This window comes from Procambarus clarkii, chromosome 1 (genome assembly GCF_040958095.1).
Source record: "Procambarus clarkii isolate CNS0578487 chromosome 1, FALCON_Pclarkii_2.0, whole genome shotgun sequence".
Classification (NCBI taxonomy): Eukaryota; Metazoa; Arthropoda; class Malacostraca; order Decapoda; family Cambaridae; genus Procambarus; species Procambarus clarkii.
In genome coordinates, this window is record NC_091150.1 from 23,748,225 (window position 1) to 23,774,019 (window position 25,795).

The 25,795-nt window shown below is 47.1% G+C and overlaps 1 protein-coding gene across 2 annotated transcripts in view; it reads right to left on the reverse strand.

Annotated features, from left to right (window-relative positions):
- Window positions 1-25,795, reverse strand: part of Mms19 (MMS19 nucleotide excision repair protein) — a 231,306-nt gene that overhangs the window by 69,090 nt on the left and 136,421 nt on the right. For both annotated transcript variants that reach the window (XM_069322871.1, XM_069322820.1), the window contains exons 10-11: window positions 9,762-9,859; window positions 9,094-9,266 (exon numbers count right to left, since the gene is read on the reverse strand). In XM_069322871.1, the coding sequence (XP_069178972.1) occupies window positions 9,094-9,266; window positions 9,762-9,859 (271 nt within the window). The remainder of the gene's footprint in view (window positions 1-9,093; window positions 9,267-9,761; window positions 9,860-25,795) is intronic.

Here is a 25,795-nt window from a genome sequence, read left to right on the forward strand (position 1 = left end):
TCCAGGCCTTTCTTGGGCTTGTGTAGCCTTGGGTCGCAGGTTGCAGTCAGTTGTTTGCTTGTTTACGATTGGGGAGTTCTGCTTGTTAGTTCGACTTTCGGTTTGCAATTTTTGACCAGCTGTAGTTTGTTTTGGAATTCCTACCTTTCTGGGTGCCTGACCTGGTAGATGGCAGACATAGACTGCATCCGATTACATGGGGGTTTCTATAGGCCAGTGCTCCTCGTGCCTCTTCTTGAGGGGGCAAGGTTCTGGCTCTGGTCCCCGGTAGGCCTAGAACTCTATTGATTGTTGCCATGGTCTAATACATGCACATCAGCCCGGAATAGTCAGAGCACTGGGGAGCCAAAGTGACTCTCCACAGAAAAAACTTGTGTTGAATATAATGAAACGGCATTTTCTTGGTGAGACCCGGAGGCTTCCCAGAGTTATCCGGGCTGGTATGAATGTATTAGACCCTGGCATCAGGCAAAGCAAATGGAGTTCTTAAGCCTACTGGGGCCACGAGCCAAAACCTGGCCCCCCCTCAGAGAGGCACGAGGAGCACTGACTTATAGAAACCCCCGTGTGTTTGGAAGCATTTTATGTCTGCCATCAATCGGGTCAGGCATGCAGAACCTAAAACGAGTAAATGAGCATGCTGTCGCAACCGTCACTGCGCCGCTGTCTGCGCAGCTCCCTCCTCCCTGGAAGGAGGAAGGGAAGTCCCAGACCTCTCTGTGCCGGCTATTCACCCACAGTTCTGAGGCTGGATGTTAAAACCACGAAAACTGCTGACTGGAGGGAGGGAGGGAGGGTTGCAAGTATCCCTTCGGAAAGCAGTAGTATCATTCTTCACCAGAAAAGGAGGAGATGTTTGCAAACTAACAAACCTACCACTGGGACCAAAAGAGCAGAAACCCCTGTGCCGAAGGAGAGCATGAAGCTTCCCAACCCGACCTCCAGAGGCCCAGCCGAGAGACGAGGCATCCGTGAACACATCGAGCAAGGCCTCGGGTAGGCGCCGAGGCACTGAACCCTGAAAATACCTGAAGTGGAAGCAGGCGACACAGCAACTGATGGATTTGTCCCCCGGGGGGCTTTGCAACAATTGCGAGAGCGGCAAAAGGAAGATTCCCAAATGAACCAGAACAGCTGCCGAAGCCACACCCGACCTGGCGGGTAACAGTCACAGAGAAGTTCAGATTCCCGCACAGCTGCTCGAGCAACTGCAGTGACACCTGGGAGCCCTCCAGAAATGGGTGATGGCAGGACTGCGGTAGACAAGGAAGTGGTCCGAGAGTCTCACACAAGACCCAGCCAAGTCCAAACCCGGGACGGAACCAGATGGGACTTCCTCCAATTCACCTGGTTGATAACTGGTTGATGGGGTTCTGGGAGTTATTCTACTCCCCAAGCCCGACCCAAGGCCAGGCTCGATTTGCGAGAGTCTGGTCCACCAGGCTGTTGCTTGGAGCGGCCCGCAGAGCCACATACCCATCACAGCCCGGCTGATCTGGAACTTCTCTTAGAAAACCGTCCAGTTTTGTCTTGAAGATGTCCACGGTTGTTCCGGCAATATTTCTTATAGTCGCTAGGACGTTGAACAAACGCGGACCTCTGATGTTTATACAGTGCTCTCTGATTGTGCCTATGGCACCTCTGCTCTTCACTGGTTCAATCTTGCATTTTCTTCCATATCGTTCACTCCAGTACGTTGTTATTTTACTGTGTAGATTTGGGACCTGACCCTCCAGTATTTTCCATGTGTATATTATTTGGTATCTCTCTCGTCTCCTTTCTAGAGAGTACATTTGGAGAGCTTTGAGATGATCCCAATAATTTAGGTGTTTTATCTCGTCTATGGGTGCCGTATATGTTCTCTGTATTCCCTCTATTTCAGCAATCTCTCCTGCTCTGAAGGGAGAAGTGAGTACTGAGCAGTACTCGAGATGGGGCAACACAAGTAACTTGAAGAGTACAACCATTGTGATGGGATCCCTGGATTTGAAAGTTCTCATAATCCATCCGATCATTTTTCTGGTGTGACGCGATATTTGCTTGGTTATGCTCCCTAAACGTTAGATCGTCGGACATCATTATTCCCAAATCCTTGACATGCTGTTTTTCTACTATGGGAAGATTCGATTGTGTTTCAATCGAATCTTCCCATAGTATAAAAACCTGTATTATGTTTCAAATCCTCATTTTTGCCGTACATGAGTACCTGAAATTTATCACTGTCAAACATCATGTTATTTTCTGCTGCCCAATCGAAAACTTTGTTGACATCTGCTTGTAGTTTTTCAATGTCTTCAGCAGAGGTACTTTTCATGCTGATTTTTGTGTCATCTGCAAAGGACGACACGAAGCTGTAACGTGTATTTTTGTCTATATCAGATATGAGAATAAGGAACAGTAGCGGTGCAAGGACTGTACCTTGAGGTACAGAGCTTTTAACATCGCTTGGACTCGATTTTATCTGATTGACTGTTACTCTTTGTGTTCTGTTCGACAGGAAATTGAGTATCCAGTGTCCTACTTTTCCAGTTATTCCCATTGACCTCATTTTGTGAACTATCACCCCATGGTCACATTTGTCGATCGCCTTTGCAAAGTCTGTGTATACAACATCTGCATTTTGCTTTTCTTCTAGGGCTTCTGTGATTTTGTCATAGTACTCACCTAATTGTACTCACCTAATTTTGCTTGCGGCGGTTGAGCTTTGGTTCTTTGGTCCCGCCTCTCAACTGTCAATCAACTGGTGTACAGATTCCTGAGCCTACTGGGCTCTATCATATCTACATTTGAAACTGTGTATGGAGTCAGCCTCCACCACATCACTTCCTAGTGCATTCCATTTATTAACTACTCTGACACTGAAAAAATTCTTTCTAACGTCTCTAACGTTACTCAATAGTGATTGAGTGACTTTCTAATGTTACTCAATAGTGATTGAGTAACTGTGACAGACAGGATCTTCCCGCTCTAAATCCATGTTGTCCTGGATTGTGCAATTCATTGTTTTCCATAAAACTAGAAATTTGATTCCTAATCACTCTTTCAAACACTTTTATTATGTGTGATGTTAGTGCAACTGGCCTATAACTTTTTGCCAAGGCTTTACTCCCCCCCTTGTGCAACAGAGCTATATCTGCAGATTTAAGGGCTGCTGGTATCTCCCCTGTATCCAGGCTTTTTCTCCATATTACGCTGAGTGCTCTCGCTACTGGAACTTTACATTTCTTTATGAATATTGAATTCCATGAGTCAGGCCCAGGAGCTGAGTGCATAGGCATATTGTCATTTTCTCTTCCAAAGTCTTCCGAGTTTGTGGTAATATCCGTTATATTATCTGCAGCTTGAATGTCATTCATAAAGAAGCTGTCTGGGTCATCAACTTTCATGTTGTTTATTGGTGTGCTAAACATAGCCTCATACTGGCCTCTTAGAATTTCACTAATCTCTTGGTTGTCCTCTGTGTACGTACCTTCATTTGTAATTAACGGGCCAATACTGGTCGAGGTTTTGGATTTTGATTTTGCGTATGTGAAAAAATATTTCGGATTTTTCCTTATCTCTTGTATAGCTTTCTGTTCCAATTCCATTTCCTCAGACTCATATGATCGCTTCAACGTTTGTTCTATTTCTTCGATCTTCCTGCTTAGGCTTGTTTTCTTTGCTTGTGATAGTTGTATCTGCCGAAGCATTTCAGTTATTTTTTTTCCTTCTCCTGTACAGTCGTCTGCAGTCTCTTTCTAGAGTGGTCCTCTTTCTGCCCCTCCTCACAGGCACGTGCTTCAAGCAGACCTTGTAAGCTTCAGCTGTCAGTTGAGCTATTCCCTGTGTGGGAGTTTTGTCGTTTAAGACCGTCTCCCATTGAATGGTTGCAAGGTTTACATTTATTTTTTCCCAGTCAATCCTCCTATTGTTGAAATTGAATTGATTGAATATTCCTTCTCGCTTGTTGGGTCTCTTAGACCTACTACCGTTATTTATGCTAGTTCGCACTTCAATGAGCTTATGGTCTGAGTATGAAGTATCTGAGATTGTGATGTCTCTGATTAGTTCATCATTGTTTGTGAATAACAAGTCTAGTGTGTTTTCGTTCCTAGTTGGTTCTGTAATCTGTTGATTGAGCGAGAATTTGTCACAGAATCTCAAAAGTTCTCTGACCTGTGGTTGGTTATTTCCCGGGTCATTCCCTGCTATGATACTTGTGTTTGCCATTCTCCATCTTAGACTCGGTAAATTGAAATCTCCAAGGAAGATAATATCTGGAGCTGGGTTTGCTAGGTTATCAAGTATGTTCTCTATTTTGTGCATCTGCTCTGTGAATTCCTCAACCGTTGTATCTGGCGGTTTATATATTAGAATAATAATTAGGTTTAGTTTCTCTACCTTAATTCCAAGTACCTCTACCACCTCATTAGTTGAGTTTAGTAGTTCTGTGCATACCAGGTCTTCTTTAATATACAGACCTACTCCTCCATTTGACCTAGTTTTTCTATCACATCTATATAAATTATAATTTGGAATCCAGATTTCACCATTCATGTAATCTTTTGTATGAGTTTCCGTGAATGCCCCAAATATTGAGTTTGACTCTAATAGGAGACCATTTATGAACTTAACTTTATTTCTTGACTTTGGCTTTAAACCTTGAATGTTTGCAAATATGAATGATTGTCCATATTGTGTGTCACTTCTGGAAGGTTTTGGTAGTTCTCCCTCTTCTCTACCCTGACCCAGGGTGTGTTGTTGTGGCAATGGTTTGTCCAGTTTTGGAAGTGATACTGGGGAGTGTGGTAGTCTCTGTGTAGTTGGGGGGTGTAGTATGTGTGGGCTTGATGACGAACCGTAATCCAGTTTTGGGCATTTCCCCCTCTCCATCCGTACTCCTGCCACGTTTCTGTTTGTCTGTTTCTCCCTCTGTTTGTGCCTGCCTCTAACAAATTTTCAGGGCTATTATATTGGACTTCCTCTCTTATATAGCGCTGTGTACCTCTGACGTGGAAATCGTGGCAATGAAGATGGTAGCATTTCCTCTCATTAACTGAGAGTTTGCATAGCTTAGGGTGAAAATATCTACACTCTGTATCAAAACGACATCTGCCTTTCCCTAACCAGTTTTGTCATTTCCGTGGGTGCATGAATGAGCATTCCGTGCCTCTGGGCCCATATCTGCACTGTCCTTTTTGCATAATACCTGCAAATATTTTCATCTGTGATTGTATTATTCTTGTTTGTACCTGTGCACGACTTGGCTACCTCTGTGTTTTTTGTTCCAACTTTCTCGTTTCTGCATTCATTCTCAGTATTGCCCTGATCTTTCTCCTTGTTGCTTTCGTCTTTCTCATTTGTGTTTTCATTCGTCTCATTTTTTCTCTCCTTATTCATATTGCCAGTTTGCTCTACAATATTGCCTTCATTTTTCTATACCTCGACACTATGTCCTTCTACATTGCTACTTTGACTCTCTAAATTCTCAGTCCCTGGGTTGTGCTCAGAGTTCGTTGCTGTCTTTATATACTCTGCATATATTTCTGGTAGTTTTTGTGTGAATTGTAGCCTGTGTACTTCAGGAATGTTATTCATTAGTTTGGTAATGTTTTCCCACATCTGTCTGTCACTTTGACAGATCCAGTAGTTACCTTCCCGGTTTGCATATTGTGTAGGTAATCCTGTACAACTCAGGTGAAATCTTATGTTACAAATGTTACATACAATGCCTACAACACTCTTCCGAAGTGACTTAAGGCAGCCTCCACACACCTCCATGTTGGGTTTGTGATGTTATAATATTATATGCATATATTTATAATATTATATTTATGTATATATAATATGTATACAGTATATTTATAATATTACATATGTTTATATGTTCAAGTTTGTGTGAGGGTACTTATTGCCTTGTGGAGAAAATATGGTCCTCTTGGGACCATCTAGTTGACCGTTGTTGGTCCCAGGTCGGGGGCAGGATGCCACCGGTTGTCAGTTACTTGATTTATACACTGATTATTTGCCTGTAATATCCTAAGGGAATTTCTACTTTCTTCCGGCTTGCAATGTTATTCACTTACTCTATTACTAGTTCCTAGATCCACTTTCCCGTATTACAGTATATATTGCCAGTATATTATCACTGAGGGAGTATACTGTTACTAAGGGACGACCCCTACACTGTGTAGGCCTAGTGGCTGTGGTGTAAACAGCCAAGTGTGATGCCTCCTCCACAACTTTACATTTATACTTTTTCTATGTACAATTCTCTAACACTATCCACTAATTTATATGTTGTGTTACACGTTCCACTTCACTGTTCAACTTATCACTGCTCACTATATTTGATATATATCGCTTATGCCTGTACACATGAGCCTGGTGGCCCTGGCTCATCACGTGGTCCCACGTTTAATCCGTATTTAAATCAAAGTTCCATTGTTAATTTCTGTATTCAACTTTCCTACGAGTCACTATGCACTGTGGGCCATAATCCATGGTTGTAATCCTAAAAAAGCCCAGTTTATTCCAGTGTTTTAACGGAGCGACGACGACACATCCGTCCCCTTCCCCGAGAACTAGCTGATCACGAGGAACCCAAACCCCTGACATGCAAACCGGTTAAGAGCCCACAACGAAAGGCAAAGAAACGCAGAGGAAAGACTGCATGAAATGCACCTCACAACACTGGAAGACAGAAGAGTAAGGGGAGACATGATCACTACCTACAAAATTCTCAGAAGAATTGACAGGGTAGATAAAGATAAACTGTTTAACACGGGTGGTACGCAAACAAGGGGACACAGGAGGAAACCGAGTACCCACATGAGCCACAGGGACGTTAGAAAGAACTTTTTCAGTGTCAGAGTAGTTAACAGATGGAATGCATTAGGCAGTGATGTGGTGGAGGCTGACTCCATACACAGTTTCAAATGTAGGTATGATAGAGCCCAGTAGGCTCAGGAATCTATACACCAGATGATTGACAGTTAAGAACCAGGACCAAAGAGCCAGAGCTCAACCCCCACAAGCACAACTAAGCGAGTACAACTAGATGAGTACACCAGCCAGTCATTGAGGTAGGCCAGAACCTGAAGCCCTAACAGGCACAGACGGGCTAAGATGACCCGGGTAAGACGCCTGAATACACAAGGTGAGATTCAGGCCAAACGGAAGGCAACGAAAGCGGAAAGCCTGCAGCCCCATCACAAAACCTAACCAGTCCCTGAACTCCAGATGAATCAGGACGTGCCAATATGCGTCCCAGAGGTCCAGAGACACCATCCAAGCATCAGCTTCAAGAGAAGCCAGACCTGAGACAGAGTGGTTATCTGAAAAGATGGGCAAAAGATCCAGGGGTACAGTTGAGACAATTCCAGAATGAACCTCAGATCTGCACAGTTCCGTTTTAGGACTGGAAACAGGCGGGAAACCCACCTGAGTGATGTGGACGTTTCAACCACATCACTTCCTCGCTTCGCTGGAAGACAGAAGAGTTAGGGGGGACATGATCACCACATTCAAGATTCTCAAGGGAATTGATAGGGTAGATAGAGACAGGCTATTTAACACAAGGGGCACATGCACTAGGGGACACAGGTGGAAACTGAGTGCCCAAATGAGCCACAGAGATATTAGAAAGAACTTTTTTAGTGTCAGAGTGCTTGACAAATGGAATGCATTAGGAAGTGATGTGGTGGAGGCTGACTCCATACACAATTTCAAGTGTAGATATGATAGAGCCTAATAGGCTCAGGAACCTGTACACCTGTTGATTGACGGTTGAGAAGCGGGACCAAAGAGCCAGAGCTCAACCCCCGCAAGCACAATTAGGCGAGTACAAGGGCGAACAAGCACGCATTAATGCACTCAAACTCGCCCCCAGGTAAATCTGTAACACAGTGTAAGTCTCCCGCCAATCAAGCGTGTGGGTCCGACAAAACCTATGCCACGCCCCAATGAAAGTAAAAAAAACAATCTGCCAACCAGGAAGACTCCGGTACCTCATAATGCTTCCAAAAGGGAAAGGTCGAACCGAACTCAAAAGAAGACGGATCCACCAATGAGGCGCAATCTGGGTCATGCAGAAGATAAGCTGCGATAGCCTTCCGAACCTCCTTAGGGGGGGATTCGAGAAGCCAAAAATCTTTGGAAGGAAGGAACCAAAGTACCCAGGGGAACCTAGAACCGAACCCAAATCCCATGCATACAGGGAAGGGGAGAAGAAAACCCTTCCCCTTGAAACAACAAGTCCCGCTGCAAGGGTACCAACACTCAACCGGGGTTAAGTGGGGCACAGCCCCCCCCCCCCATGCCAACTCCTCCCCAGCCCCAATATCCTCCATGCCAGAACCCGAGGCAGAACCATCCTCCACACCCTCTGCCCCCTAAAGAAAAGGCAGAGTCCCAGGGAAAGGCTGAGAAGAAGGGGGTCTGCTGGTAAGACTGGGAAACCTTGGTGGGAGGAGCAGGCTTGAATGCCTCTGTTCCCAACCTAGAAGGTGCAGTCCCTGAAGCCACCCAAGTCTCAACACCATCTAAACCCTACCCCGACTCCGAAGCCCTCATGTTTGGGAGCTCGCCCTGCGCGACGGCATGAGTGATGTTTGCTTATTTGCTTGTTTTAGTTTGGAAGTTCTGCCTCCCTGTTAAGTTTTAGGTAGCTATTTTTACCACGTTGGGTTTGATTTGTTACGCCTGCCTTTCTGGGTGCCAAACCCCGGTCGATGGCAGACATGGAATGCTTCCAAACACATGGGTGGGGGGTCCATAGGGCGTTGCTCCTCATGCCTCTCTGAGGGGACCAGGTTCTGGCTTGTGATCCCCGTCAGGCAAGAACTCCATCAACTGATGCCATTGTCTAATACATTTACATCAGCCGAGTAAGCTCCCGGGAGCTGCAGGGGCTCCCCCACAGAAAAACTAACATTTCATTGCAAATGGTGCAATGAAACACATTAAAAGAAAGACAAATTAAATTAGCAGAACAGTAATAAAGTAGATTTGTTGACAATTAAACATTCGAGTTCTTGGCAAAAATATCAACAAGTACTGTACTATAAATTTTAGGCCATTTCTGGCACTTGCATAGTAACAAGTAGAGATTACCTTTATCACACACGCGAGATGTTGAGAGCACTGATCAGAGGACACAGACAAAGTGTCGATCGCCCAGTCCCAGATGAGAGGCAACACACGGGAAATGAGCAGTCTTCCTCTGGCGAGAATGGCAAGTGTTTCCAAGAATTGAGTGTTGCTGACGTGGGAATTATTGCAATAACCTGGAAGAGATAGTACACCAAAATAATTTATGACAGGAAACAAAGCACGGTCCTTTAACTTTGTTAAATAACAGATAAATAACAGAAAACGAAAGCAGTTAAGTGCCAAATACAGTAATGCAAATTCTCTTCATCGAGAGAGAGAAAAGGGGGGGAGGGGCACACATAAAACAAATTGAGTTGTGTTTTATCCCTGTCTTAGTGGGGCCTGACAGTTGAGTAGGCAGTGCTTCAGATTCGTAATCCTGAGGTTCCGGGTTCAATCCCCGGTGGAGACAGAAACAAATGGGCAGTTTCTTTCACCCTGATGCCTCTGCTACCTAGCAGTAAATAGGTACCTGGGAGTTTGACAGCTGCTACGGGCTGCTTCCTGAGGGTGTGTAACAAAAAGGAGGCCTGGTCGAGGAACCGGGCCGCGGGGACGCTAAGCCCCGAAATCATCTCAAGATAACCTCAAGAAGATAGTGTAGTGAAGTAAAAGGTTAACAAGCTTACCTTGTTCCATTACCATTAACAGTTTTGGCAATATATGATCACTGATGGCCAGGGGGTGAATCTTCCAAAGAGCGACAAAAGCTTGGATAATACTGTCTCTGAAACAAAATAAAATCAGTTTCAAGAACATTACTGATAAGAAATATTCAAAATAAAAAAACAATTCAATACAGAACAATGATACGTAACACTTAATTAAAAATATATTGCATGCCTTTGTCCTTTAGTCAGCCAACAACAGATAAAATATTTAAAAGATGGCCAGTTATAGAAAACCAGAATTGAATGCAATGAAAGTCCTCTTTCAAGGTGAGCCCCAGATGCAAAGGGTCTGAGATGGCCTCCAACTCCTAGGTCAAATCAGCTGTGGAGTTCTGTTAGGCCTATTGGGGATCATAGCCAGAACCTAGCCACCCCCCCTCCCCCACACACACACAATGAAACAATGTGGGAAGGGGATGTTCCGTAAGTACTGGATCTAGTCTTCGCCAGGAAAAAGGAAGAGGTATTTGACATCCAGTATCTTCCTCCCTTGGGAAAGAGTGATCATGTCCTCTTGGACATTAAATACGCTATGCGATATAATCTAGTAGAGAATGGGGACATTGAAACAGTTGTAGTTAAACTAGATTTCAAGAGAGGATGCTATGGGGAACATGGACATTTTTTTAATGGGTATAATTGGATAGACTTGTTGTTAGGCAAGGAAGTAAATGAGATGTATGTCAAATTTTGCAAAATATACGATGAAGGCACACAAACATTTATACCAAAATAGACATGCAGATCTAGGAAACAGGGTTGGTTCAACAGAAATTGCAAGAGGGCCAGAGATCAAAAGACACAAGCATGGAATCATCATAGAAAGAGGCCAAAACCCCCAAACATACCAGCGATACAAAGATGCAAGAAACAACTACACGTCAGTTAGGAGAGAGACAGAGAGGAACTTTAAGAACAGTATAGCAGACAAATGTAAATCAGATCCAGGCCATTTCTATAAATTCATTAGAAGCAAGCTGCTAGTAAAGGATAATATTCAGAGGTTGAAAATTAGGGACAGATACATGGAAAATGAAAAGGAAATGTGTGAAAACATTAAACGAAAAGTTCCAAAGTGTGTTTGTACAAAATGAGATCTTCAGAGAACCAGACACAATAAGAATTTCAGAGAACAGCATAGAGCACATAGAGGTGTCTAGAGACGAAGTGGAACAAATGCTCCTGGAGCTAAGTAACCTGCTTGATGGGGTTCTGGGAGTTCTTCTACTCCCCAAGCCCGGCCCGAGGCCAGGCTTGACTTGTGAGAGTTTGGTCCACCAGGCTGTTGCTTGGAGCGGCCCGCAGGCCCACATACCCATCACAGTCCGGTTGGTCCGGCACTCCTTGAAGAAAACAATCTAGTTTTCTCTTAAAGATGTCCACGGTTGTTCCGGCAATATTTCTGATGCTCGCTGGTAGGACGTTGAACAACCGCAGACCTCTGATGTTTATTCAGTGTTCTCTGATTGTGCCTATGGCACCTCTGCTCTTCACTGGTTCTATTCTGCACTTTCCTCCATATCGTTCACTCCAGTACGTTGTTATTTTATTGTGCAGATTTGGGACCTGGCCCTCCAGTATTTTCCATGTGTATATTATTTGGTGTCTCTCGCGTCTCCTTTCTAGCGAGTACATTTGGAGAGCTTTGAGACGATCCCAATAATTTAGGTGCTTTATCTCGTCTATGCGTGCCGTATATGTTCTCTGTATTCCCTCTATTTCAGCAATCTCTCCTGCTCTGAAGGGGGAAGTGAGTACTGAGCAGTACTCAAGATGGGACAACACAAGTGATTTGAAGAGTACAACGTGAGGTGATGGGATCTCTGGACTTGAAGGTTCTCGTAATCCATCCTATCATTTTTCTGGCTGACGCAATACTTGCTTGGTTATGCTCCCTAAACGTTAGGTCGTTGGACATCATTATTCCCAAATCCTTGACAAGGTGTTTTCCTACTATGAGCAGATTCGATTGTGTTTTGTACCCTGTATTATGTTTCAGATCCTCATTTTTGCCGTATCTGAGTACCTGGAATTTATCACCGATAAACATCGTGTTATTTTCTGCTGCCCAATCGAAAACTTTGTTAATGTCTGTTTGTAGTTTTTCAATGTCTTCAGCAGAGGTAATTTTCATGCTGATTTTTGTATCATCTGCAAAGGATGACACGAAGCTGTGACTTGTATTTTTGTCTAGTCTATATCTGATATGAGAATAAGGAACAGCAGTGGTGCAAGGACTGTACCTTCAGGTATAGTCCTTGCACCACTGCCCAGTCCTTGATCTTTTAACTGTGCTCGGACTCAATTTTACTTGATTGACTGTTACTCTTTGTGTTCTGTTCGACAGGAAATTGAGTATCCAGCGTCCTACTTTACCAGTTATACCTATTGACCTCATTTTGTGTGCAATCACTCCATGGTCACACTTGTCGAATGCCTTTGCAAAGTCTGTGTATACAACATCTGCATTCTGTTTTTCTTCTAATGCCTCAGTGATTTTGTCATAGTGGTAAAGTAGCTGTGAGAGGCATGATCTTCCTGCTCTAAATCCATGTTGGCCTGGATTGTGGAGGTCATTGATTTCCATGAATCTAGTGACCTGACTCCTGATCACTCTCTCAAATACTTTTATTATGCAGGACGTTAGTGTAACTGGTCCATAATTCTTTGCCAATGCTTTGCTACCTCCCTTGTGTAGAGGGGCTATGTCTGCTGCTTTCAGCGCATCTGGAACCTTTCCCGTGTCCAAGCTCTTCCTCCACACTATACTGAGTGCCTGTGCTACTGGCACTTTGCATTTCTCTATAAATATAGAATTCCATGAGTCTGGACCCGGGGCTGAGTGCATGGGCATATTGTCAATTTCTCTTTCAAAATCTGCTACGCTATTGTTGATATCAGTTATATTTACAGTTGTTTGGATATCACTCAAAGAAATTGTCTGAATCTTCCACTTTCATGCTGTGTATCGGAGTGCTAAACATGACCTCATACTGCTTTTTTAGGATTTCACTAATTTCTTTGTCATCCTCAGTGTATGAACCTTCACTAATACAAATAGGTCCAATACTGGCAGTGGTTTTTGCTTTTGATTTAGCATATGTGAAGAAATATTTTGGGTTTTTCTTTATTTCTTGAATTGCTTTCTGTTCTAGTTGGCTTTCTTCAGTCTGATAGGAATGCTTCAGTCTCTGTTCGATTTCTTCAATCTCCCTGTTTAAATTATTTCTTCTCTGTATGGAGAGTCGTGTCTGCTTAAGCATTTCCGTTAATTTCTTCCTTCTTTTGTAGTGTCGTCTGCGTTCTCTTTCTACAATGGACCTCTTTCTGGCTTTCCTCAAAGGAACATGTTTCAGACAGACTTCATATGCTTCAGAAGTCAGTTTTTCTATTCCTTGCGTAGAATTTTTATTTCTTAGAATATTTTCCCATTAAATGTTTGTAAGTTCCCTGTTTATTTTCTCCCAGTCTATCCTTTTATTATTAAAATTGAATTTATTGAATAACCCTTCTCGCTTGTTGTTTCTCTTGGGCCTACTTCCGTTATTAATGTTAGTTTGCACTTCAATTAGCTTGTGGTCCGAGTATGTAGTGTCTGAGAGAGTAATGTCTCTGATTAGCTCATCATTGTTCGTGAATATCAGGTCCAGCGTGTTTTCGTTCCTAGTTGGTTCTGTAATCTGCTGACTGAGCGAGAATTTGTCACAGAATCTCAGTAGTTCTCTGACCTGTGGTTGGTTATTTCCAGGTTGATTTCCTGCTATAATATTATTGTTTACTATTCTCCATTTTAAACTGGGTAGATTGAAGTCACCAAGGAAGATGATATCTGGTACTGGGTTTACTAGGTTATCAAGGATATTCTCTATTTTGTGGATCTGTTCAGTGAATTCCTCAACTGTTGCATCTGGAGGTTTGTATATTGAAATAATAAGTAGTTTAATATTTTCTACCTTGATTCCACGTACCTCTACCACCTCATTGGATGAGTTCAGGAGCTCTGTGCATGCCAGCTCCTCTTTAATATACAGACCTACTCCTCCACTTGACCTAATTACTCTGTCACATCTATATAGATTATAAATCGGAATCCAGATTTCACTACCCATGTGGTCTTTTGTGTGGGTTTCAGTAAATGCACCAAATATTGAGTTCTATTCTATTAGGAGGCCATTTATGAACGTTATTTCTTGATTTTGGTTTCAAGCCTTGTATGTTTGCAAATATGAATGATTTCCCACATTGCGTGTCACTTCTGGTGGGCTTTGGTAGTTCTTCCCCCACTCTACCCCGGTCCAGGGTGTGTTGTTTTGGAAGTGGTTTGTCCAGTTTTGGTAATAAGACGGGTGTTGTGTGGTGTAGTACCTGTGTGCTTGTTGATAATTTGTATTCCAGTCTTGTGGGTATCTCCCTTCCCCTCTGTAATCCTGTAGTGGTTCCATCTGACTGTTCCTCTTATATTTTCTACTCTGTTTCTGCCTTCCTCTAAAAAATTTCCAGTAGTGTCAACAAAGTAAGAACATCACAGTTGGCCCCAGATGGAGTTTCACCATTGGTTCTGAGAGATTGTGCACCTGAGCTCAGCATTCCACTTCACCTGATTTTTTAGACATCCCTGTGTACAGGAGTTGTAGCAGACGTGTGGAAACATGCTAACATAATTCCAATCTACAAAAGTGGAAGCAGGGAAGACCCCCTCAATTATAGACCTGTATCATTGACAAGTGTAATAATCAAAATATTAGAAAAAATAATAAAAACTAAATGAGTAGAACACCTGGAGAGAAATGATATAATATCAGACAGACAGTATGGTTTTCGATCTGGAAGATCCTGTGTATCGAATTTACTGTTTCTATGATCAAGCCAGAAAGATTTTACAAGAAAGAGATGGTTGGGTTGACTGCATCTATCTGGACCTAAAAAACCAGCGTTGAATGTAATGAAACGCCATTTTCTGGGTGAGCCCCGGAGGCTCCCTGGAGCTTATCGGGCTAATGTGTGTTATGTTAGACCGGGACATTAGCTAAGGAGTTCAGACCTACCAGGGACCAGCGCCAGAACCTGGCCCCTTCAGAGAGGTTTCAGGGAGCAATGGCCCTGGAAAACCCCATATGGTTGGGGGTTTTCCTTATCTGCCATCGACCGGGGTTAGGCACCCAGAAAGGTAGGCGTAACAAAACAAACCCCACATGGTAAGAAACTACAACAAAAACCGAACAGAGAGGTAGAAAACTCCCTACAATCCCAAGGAAACAAGCAAACAAGCAAACATCACACTTTACTGCCGCGCCGATCGTCCGCGCAGCCCTCCCCACCCCGGGAGGGGGAGGGGGGAGCCCCGGACCTACCGCGCCGGCTGCCAAGCTCCAGTTCGGAAGCTAAGCGTCAACCAACGCGAAAAAACCGCCGACCGGTGGGAGGGAGGGTTTCCAGGGAGCCTCCGGGGCTCACCCAGAAAATGGCGTTTCATTACATTCAACGCTGGTTTTCTGTGGGGAGCCCCTACGGCTCCCTGGAGCTTCATACCCAAAGAGAAGGAAAAGAAAGGGCTAACCCGGGAGGCGGCCGCCACAAACTCTGCAACGCAAAGCCAAGACAACCGGTCGCAAACCTGCGACCCAAGGCAACAAGAACGCCCAAGAACAGACGCACACATGGATGGGCGGCCAAAAACCTGTGCGACCCACAATTCCCTGCGCCCGAAATGAGCCCGAGACGTCACCAACACAGCAGCAATTGCTGCAAACGTCTGAACAGCACGGGCGCAAAGACAGACCGCAGTAAGAAGGAAAACACTGCGGACGACCCGGGAGACCCGAGCCCTGAAAACAGGGAACGAAGGAACCGGATCAACCACAGCGCATCCCCAGGCATGGTACGCCGGCAACAGCAAAAAGCACAACTGGACAACACAGGACGCACCCCCCGGCCAAACCAAACAAGTACCAATACCCCAAGAACCCCTCCGGAAAGCAGCCGCCTCGACCGTCGCCAGGACAGAGAAAGGCTGCACACCAATAAAGCTACCACCAGTACCAAAGAGGAGGAAACTGAAACCGAAGGGGCTACCACAAACTGAGGGGAAGAGAAGAAGGCACCCTGAACAAGGACCAGGATGGCTCAGGCGACTCATGAGCAGGCCGGAGGGGAAACAAAACGCGAGAAGACGTAATAAACGTCATACAGTCTCCAAGACGAAGCTCGCAGGTGGGACACCGGCAACAAAGCCACTTGAACACCATAGAGATGGCGATACCTGCGTCAAAATACCAGACGCGAAGAGCCAAAGAGAAGGCCGAACCAGTCACGGACAGGACCGATTCGGCCTGCTGAAAGAGGCGAAGCCTCAGGAAAAACGCCCCGGGTACGGACACCTATCAAGCAGCGTCTGAAAAGAAGGCCGGGCCGGCCACAGTGGAACCATAAGGACTGTTCTCGTGGGAATGGGCTGCAACTGAGCCAGAACCCGAAGCAACAGCTGGACCGGGAGAAGAGGTACAGGTACCCCCCACCTCGACCAGGCCTGCCGAAAGCCTCCACCGTGAAGACCTCGCAGGTGGGAAGGGCGCCACAAAACGGGCGACGCCTAGACCACGCCGACCCGAAGACGTCCATGGCCATGAGTCCATAAGCCCAACAGAGCCAACAAAACGCATCGGCGACGACTGGCCAACCCACGAAGAGGAATGAACCGAGACAGCTGTCCACCAGGACGCAGGACACACCCCGGACACGAACCACACTGTTAACCAAACCCCCCCTGTGGTTCCGGCAAGAACCACCGGAGAACAGTCCAAACAGAGCTGAATGGTAGAGTACCTAGTGACCCAAACCCTCCGAAGCGCAAACCAGACAGCCATGAACACCTGAACCGGGCTGTGAGCCCGACGGACAGACAGACTCCATCAACCTCGGCCGACCTGGTGAGCACTGGTCACAAAGCCCCAGCCGAGAGACGACCCGTCCGTGAACACATCGAGCGAAGGCTCGGGGAGCCGCCAAGGCATGGAACCCCGAAAACCCCAAAGAGGAAGCTGGTGACGCAGCACCAACACCAGATCCCCAGAGGAACCCAAGGAATGCAAGAGGCGGAAGTGGAGTCTCCGTAGGAACCAACCGACGCCGGAGCCAAACCCGACTCCGCGGGCAGACAAGCACGCCGAAGTGCAAACTCCCGCACAACCGCCCAAGCAACCTCTGAGCAACCCGGGACCCCCTCCTGAACAGCCAAAGGCGGGACCACAGCCACAGTAACACTTCTGGAGGGAAGACAATGAGGGGCCCAAGAGCCTGAAACAAGGCCCAGGTCCGAACCCGGGACGGAAACAGAAGGTAAAACCCCCAGATCACCAGGAAACCAAACCCAGCGATCTGGAAAGAACCATCCCCTGGCGAGCAGACAAGCGGACTGACTGGGAGCCCACTCCAGCCAGTCGTCGAGGTAGGCCAGACACCGAATCTCAGACGCAGACAGGGCACTAAGATCCGGTAAAGATGCAAAGAGTATACAAAGTGCCCTTCACAAAATAGGGAATGCAATAAAAACAGCAAACCTGAAAGCCCCACCACCAAAGCATTGTATGACAATCATATGAAGACATATTATGACATATGACAATCATTATATGACAATATGACAATTATAATCAAAGCATTATATGACAAAGAGTGCTGGGAAGACGGGACACCACGAGAGTAGCTCTCATCCTGTAACTACACTTAGGTAAGTACACATAGGTAATTACCAACCGTGCTAGCCCCAGAAAAACTGGAGAGGAACGTGCCAAGAAGTGGCCTGGAGGTCCAGGTCCACCATCCATGCACCCGGCCCTAACAGAATCCGAACAGGAGACAACAGTCCTCCGAGCAGGGCAGAGGATCCAGGGCGCAGACGGAAGTAGTCCAGAAGAACTGCAGACTGGAAAAGCTCATGACTGCAAAGAGCAGACGGGAAAAACTCATGACTGCAAAGAGCAGACGGGAAGCCCAGAAGGATGGGGCGGATCGACCACGCCCCACGCACCCACGAAGAGGAAATGACGAAGCGCAGGGAAGAAGCCCACCCCGCCAGCTCTGAACCCCCCCCAAGGGGGAGAAGCCGGCCTCCGACGCCAGCAGAGGCCGGAAGACAACCCAAAGCGCCCACCAACAGCGGGACCAAGCGAGAGGCAACAGAGCAAGCTGCTCCCCCAGCGCCCAGTCAACAGAGAAGGGAACAGAACCCCTTCAGAAAGAAAAAGTACACTACCGAAGTCATGAGGAGAGACTACGGGAATGAAACCACACTTCGCTGGAAGAGGAAGTGAGGGGAGACCTGATCACCACATACAAGATACCCAAGGGAATCAACAGGGTTGAGAAGGACAGGATATGTAACACAAGGGGCACACGCACTAGGGGACACAGGTGGAAACTGAGTACCCAAAAGAGCCACAGATAGAGTTTTTTTTTTTTTTTTTTTTTTTTTTTGAGTGTCAGAATGGGAACGGGAAAGCACTAAGAAGTAATGTGGCGACTCCTCACACAAGTAACGAGGCTGACCCCCATACAATGTCACATGTAGACATGACAGAGCCCAAGAGGCACAGGAACCGATACACCTGTCGACGGACGGTTGAGAGGCAGGACCAAGGAGCCAGAGCTCAACCCCCACAAGCACAACTAGGTGAGGACATATATTGTAAAAGCACAAGCCGCCGACTAGTGGCAAAGAGCACTACGCCGGCCAGGCAAAGAAGGCACAAAACTGCATCAAAAGGCCCACCTCGACAGCAAAACCACAAAGTCCCAGCACAACCACAACATGTGCCAAGACCCAAAAAGCTCAGTCTGCAAGCCAGGAAGACCCCGGAACCCCAAAAGGCAGAACCGGGTCACTCGAGGAAACAAAGTCCCCTGAACCCACAAAAGGGGGCCCAAGAGGAAGAAACCTCCAGAACGAAACCAAGGAACCCAAAGGAACCCAGAATCGAACCAGGGGGAGCCCAAACCACCACATTTGCCGGCGGAGAACACCACTAAAAGGCAAAGCACAGACCCCAGCAGAACGCCCTGGGAAAACGGTCCCAACAGACCGAAAACCGAGGGGCAAGGTGTGGGAGCAAGCATACCAGCCAGGGGCACTGAGCCTAAACCCAGAGGCTCAGACCCAAAATCAACACCCAAACGTTCCCAGAGGAACAGGCAACGGCAAGAAAACACCAGAAAACAAAGAAACGACAACAGGAGAACAAAAACCCTGCAAATTTTTTGAAAACTCACCAGAGACGCTCGCTCGCACACCCAGACGCATGTAAACAAACCGCAACGCCGCCCTGGTGGCCACGCCGGGAAACCGGCAGACGAAAATGGCCGCCAGCAGGGGCTGTGACTGACGCTTAATACACAAAAACACGCCAGCAAATGTGGGAAGCTAGCAGACTGGAAGAGCGAAAAACGACGCCCAACAGCAGAAAAAACCCCTGAAGGGGCAAAACTGCCCCAGAACTGCTAGTAGGCATCCCCCACAGCCCCGGGGCAGAGCCGGCCTCCAAGCCCTCCGCCCGTAAAGAAAAGCAAGAGCCCATGGGAAAGGCAACAAGAAAGGGCCGCTGGTAAGACCCAGAAGCCTTGGCAGGAGGCACAGGCTCAAACCTCCGTCCCCAACCCGAACGGGGCATCCCCCGAAAACCGCCCGAGTCTCTGCCGCAACTGAACCCCGCCCCGACCCAGAACACGCAGACGGTCCGGAGCCGGGAACATGGAGAGAAAGGGGCGAGCAGCACCTAACCAAACGGGGCGGCCACGGGGCATTCGAGTGGGAAACCAACCTAGCATGTTGCAACAACCTAACCTATCTTGCAACACGGATGCCGCCTGTACTCTGAACAGTAATAACATCAGGAGAGTACTGGAGAACAAGCAGAGAATCACTCGCAAGACTCCGGGTCAAGGTGTCAGTGACCCAACAGGCAGCATGACGGAGGTAAAAATGGCGACTGTCACCCGGAGACAAGGGAACAGCAACCAACGATCCCGTACAAGACGGGTTGGAACCCGGAAGACACATTCAATGGTCCCCCGAGCCCAGACAGGGGTTTCCAGGGCCCGTAGGGTAACAACTACGGGAAGCCCGGGCAAGGTGTTGCTAACCGGTTAAGAAACCCAAACATAACAAGAGGGTAGATTATAGCACTGAAAACCCCCGAGACGTGTACAAGCACGGGGGCCTAGCAGAGGGCCGCCAAACACTACCAGTGGAACTATAACCACCTTAGGCAGACCCCCACCAGGCAAGAAAATGAAAAACAAAAGAAAAACCCCGCAAAAGTACACCGTCTCCAGAGGCAACAGAAACCGGCCGCCGCTTAGGTGGCAGGCTGCGCAACACCTTGACGCCCTAACCAGCACAATACCAATCCCTACCCAGGGCCAAACAAGGGCCCCAAGCCCCAGCTGGCCCCAAGGGCGAGGCAAATGCCGAGCAGCAAGAACCTCTACGGGAATGGTTCCCGAACGCCCCAGGGAAGATAACCCTGTAACGCAAGGGCAGTACTCACAGGGCGCTTAGGGAAGTCAGCCACTAAGCACATGCAGCCCCGGCACTGATGAAGTACTCCTGGCCACCGCACACCACAACACACGGCAGTGAACGCCACACAAGGCAAACACCGCCTAGGAAACTGAGGCCAGAGAAGCGTCAATCCCGGTTGACATTAGCGAACGAACTGGAGCTTGGCAGCCGGCGCGGTAGGTCCGGGGCTCCCCCCTCCCCCTCCCGGGGTGGGGAGGGCTGCGCGGACGATCGGCGCGGCAGTAAAGTGTGATGTTTGCTTGTTTGCTTGTTTCCTTGGGATTGTAGGGAGTTTTCTACCTCTCTGTTCGGTTTTTGTTGTAGTTTCTTACCATGTGGGGTTTGTTTTGTTACGCCTACCTTTCTGGGTGCCTAACCCCGGTCGATGGCAGATAAGGAAAACCCCCAACCATATGGGGTTTTCCAGGGCCATTGCTCCCTGAAACCTCTCTGAAGGGGCCAGGTTCTGGCGCTGGTCCCTGGTAGGTCTGAACTCCTTAGCTAATGTCCCGGTCTAACATAACACACATTAGCCCGATAAGCTCCAGGGAGCCGTAGGGGCTCCCCACAGAAAACCAGCGTTGAATGTAATGAAACGCCATTTTCTGGGTGAACCCCGGAGGCTCCCTGGAGCTTATTGGGCTAATGTATGTTTTATTAGACCGGGACATTAGCTAAGGAGTTCAGACCTACCAGGGACCAGCGCCAGAACCTGGCCCCTTCAGAGAGGTTTCAGGGAGCAATGGCCCTGGAAAACCCCTTTGTGGTTGCGGTTTTCCTTATCTGCCATCGACCGGGGTTAGGTACTTAGAAAGGTAGGCATAACAAAACAAACCCCACATGGTAAAAAACTAAAACAAAAAACCGAACAGAGAGGTAGAAACTCCCTACAATTCCAAGGAAACAAGCAAACATCACACTTTACTGCTGCGCAGCCCTCCCCGCCCCGAGAGGGGGAGGGGGGAGCCCCGGACCTACCGCGCCAGCTGCCTAGCTTCAGTTCATAAGCTAATGTCAACCAGGATAGACGCTTCTCTGGCCTCAGTTTCTTAGGCGGTGTTTGCCTTGTGTGGCGTTCACTGCCGTGTGTTGTGTTGTGTGGTGGCCAGGAGTACCTCATCAGTGCCGGGGCTGCATGCACTTAGGGGCTTCCTTCCCTAAGCGCCCTTTGAGTACTGCCCCTGCGTGACAGGGTTATCTTCCCTGGGGCATTCGGGAACCATTCCCATAGAGGTTCTTGCTGCTCGGCATTTGCCTCGTCCCTTGGGGCCAGCTGGGGCTTGAGGCCCTTGTTTGGCCCTGGGTAGGGATTGGTATTGTACTGGTTAGGGCATCAAGGTGTTGCGCGACCTGACACCTAAGCGGCGACCGGTTCCTGTTGCCTCTGGAGACGGTGTACTTTTGCGGGGTTTTTCTTTTGTTTTTATTTTCATTTGCCTGGTGGGGGTACAATTTCCAGTCAAGAATGTAGCACTCTGCGTAGGCAGTTCTAATCGTCTCCAAGACGCTACAGCTTCGACACAGAACAGGCAGCAGACTAGGACCGCATCCAGCTACAATGCTCTCCCACATAGAGCTCCGCGACTCCGGCCACACTCAGCTCTGCTCCAAGCTCTGCTCCAAGCTCCGTCTCAACGTCTACGACACTGCTGTATCCAGGACTATTAAAATAAATATGAAACTCACTAAACACTGTGTATCTAATCTACCCAACAACGTAACATAGTCGTACGTTACACTTCTAGCATGGATGAAAAATTTGGACTGATAGAAAAATGAGGGCAATAATAAGAGGCAATGTGTCGGACTGGAGGAATGTCACAAGTGGAGTACCACAGGGTTCAGTTCTTGCACCAGTAATGTTCATTGTCTACATAAATGATCTACCAGATGGAATACAGAATTATATGAACATGTTTGCTGATGATGCTAAGATAATAGGGAAGATAAGAAACTTAGATGATTGTCATGCCCTTCAAGATGACCTGGACAAAATAAGTATATGGAGCAACACTTGGCAAATGGAATCTAATGTTAATAAATGCCATGTTAAGAAATGTGGAATTGGAGAACATAGACCCCACACAACCTATAAATTATGTGAGAAATCTTTAAAGAATTCTGACAAAGAAAGGGATCTAGGGGTGGTTCTAGATAGAAAACTGTCACCTGAGGACTACATTAAGAATATTATGCGAGGAGCCTATGCTACACTTTCTAACTTCAGAATTGGTTTTAAATACATGGATGGAGAAATACTAAAGAAATTGTTCACGACATTTGTTAGGCCAAAGCTAGAATATGCAGCGGTTGTGTGGTGCCCATATCTTAAGAAGCACATCAACAAACTGGAAAAGGTGCAAAGACATGCCACTAAGTGGTTCCCAGAACTGAAAGACAAGAGCTACGAGGAGAGGTTAGAGGTAATAAATATGCAAAAACTAGAAGATAGAAGGAAAAGAGGAGATATGATCACTACGTACAAAATAGTAACAGGAATCGATAAAATTGATAGGGAAGAATTCCTGAGACCCGGAACTTCAAAAGAACAAGAGGTCATAGATTTAAACTAACGAAAGAAAGCTGCCGGAGAAATATAAGAAAATTCACTTTTGTAAACAGAGTGGTAGATGGTTGGAACAAGTTAAGTGAGAAGGTTGGTAGAGGCCAAAATCGTCAGTAATTTTAAAGCGTTATATGACAAAGAGTGCTGGGGAGACGGGACACCACGAGCGTAGCTCTCATCCTGTAACTACACTTAGGTAATTACACAGAACAGAACAGAACAGCCTTCAGGAACCTGTGTAAGGAATCATTCAGAACCTTGTATAGTGCATATGCAAGACCAATCCTGGAGTATGCGGCCCCAGCATGGAGCCTGCACCTTTTCAAGCACAAGACGAAGCTGGAAAAAGTTCAGAGGTATGCCACTAGGCTAGTCCCAGAACTAAGAGGCATGAGTTATGAAGAAAGGCTGCGTGAAATGCACCTCATGACACTGGAAGACAGAAGAGTAAGAAGAGACATGATCACCACCTACAAAATTCTCAGAGGTATTGACAGGGCTGATAAGGATAAACTGTTTAATACAGATGGTACACGAACAAGGTGACACAGGTGGAAACTGAGTACCCAAATGAGCCACAGGGACGTTAGAAAGAACTTCTTCAGTGTCAGAGTAATCAACTGGTGGAATGCATTAGGCAGTGATTTAGTGGAGGCTGACTCCATACGCAGCTTCAAATGTAGATATGATAGAACCCAGTAGGCTCAGGAATCTGTACACCAGTTGATTGACAGTTGAGAGGCAGTTCCAAAGAGCCAAAGCTCAACCCCCGCAAGCACAAATAGGCGAGTACACACACACACACAGGGAGCAGGTAACACTCCATCACCCCACCGGGAAAACATCCAGAAAGTCAGCACACTGATCCAGACCACTGCTGGCTCCATATAGACTTGAGCCTCAACAACTGCCAAACAAACTACCCCAACACTATAAACAAATGATCAACTCTCTTGAAACAAGCATGAGCACGTCACCAATACCCCCACCAGCTAGGAGGGGTGCCCAGAGGTCCTGGAGCCTTCTGGTCTATACCACAAGTTCTGGAATAGATGAGCTAAAGATCCCCACCCCTCCCTCCCCAACCAACAACCTGGAATGAAGGGACAGAATCAGAGAACCACTGAGGCTCACTCAGAAAAAGCCATTTCATTACATTCATTCATTACAATCAATGCTGGTTTTCTAGAGGGGAAGGGGTAGACAGCAGGCTGGCTAGATTTAACAACACTGCGGACAACCTGAGAAACACAAGCTCTGGAACAGGGAACCAGAGAAACTGGATCAACCCACAATGAGTCCACTGAAACAGAACCAGTGGCTTGAAGGTCGCGCCGTAAAACCACCACCGAACAAAGCGCATGATGCACCCTCAGCTGAATCATCCAAACTTCCACAACCAAGGGACCTCTCCGGAAACCGTCCGAATTATACTTCGCCAGAAAAGAGGGAGCAGGCTGCAAATGAACAAAATGACCCCTAGGAACAAAAACCCCAGCACAGGACAGCATGAAGCTCACCCATCCAACAACCTAAATCCAAAGAAATAACAAAATAAAACCTTCCGAAAAAAATCCCGGACCGAAGGAGCCGCAGTAAATGAAGGTAAGCACCAGAAAAGAACGTGCAATAACCAAATGAAAAAGTCATTACATTAAAACATATATATTTTTTCCCCTCGAGGCAAAACATCCATGCAAAAGATGGATGCGTCCAACGTGAGGGTGCATAAATCACACCGGCAAATAGCTAAAACTAATTCAGAAAGGAAAGAAGGGGACAAAAACCCCCTCCCCTGCAACAACCACCCCTGCCCACAAGGCACATGGGCCCAGCAGGGGCAAAAGGAGCCCAAGTGCTCTTGGGCTCTGATTGGGCCCTGGTTGGTGGAAGAGGGTTCTGCTCTCTTCCACCAACCAGGAAGACTCCGGTACCTCATAACGCTCCCAATAGGGAAAGGTCGAACCTAACTCAAAAGAAGATGGATCCATCACCTGAGGCGTAATCCGGGTCACGCCCACCATCCCTTTGGAGAAGGTGACTTCCAGGGTAAAAGCTTCCAAGAAGGAAATCCACTGGGATGACCCAGAAGCCTGGCGGGAAAATCAGACTCGACTACCTCTGAGCCTGAATCGGAAGAGGCAGCTTCTGAAGTCACCCGAGCCTCATCACGAGCTAATCCCCACCCTGACTCTGAAAACCCTTAGACGTCCAGGAGCTGGAAGCAGGGGGAAAAAGGAGCAGGGTGAATCACGCCCACCTGGGAAGGAAGCAGGAGCGTGGAAGGAAACAAGGTTGAAGTGCCCAATGCCCCCAAATCCGGGTCCCTAAAATTCAAGCGGGGCAGCTCCAACCGGGCAACCAACCCGGCTTGTAGCAGTAAGGAGAATCGAGCATGCAACGCAGCTGCTGCCTGACCCTTGAGATCAACAGACAAGGAATGAGTAAAGCGAAGTACAAGTGGGAAACAATGCTCGCAAGACACTGGGTTGGTGGTGTCCCTGACCTAACAGGCAGCATGACGGAGGCAATACGGATGATCGTTTCCCTGAGGCAGGGGCAATGAACACCCTTCGACTTTGCACAAAGCGAGAACGGGCTCAGAAGAAGCAGCCATTGTACGACCGAGCCCACAGGGTTTTTTCCAGGTCCTGTAGGGTGAATTAGCCTTCTTGAGGTTATCTTGAGATGATTTCGGGGCTTTAGTGTCCCCGCGGCCCGGTCCTCGACCAGGCCTCCACCCCCAGGAAGCAGTCCGTGACAGCTGACTAACACCCAGGTACCTATTTTATTGCTAGGTAACAGGGACATAGGGTGAAAGAAACTCTGCCCATTGTTTCTCGCCGGCACCCGGTATCGAACCCGGGACCA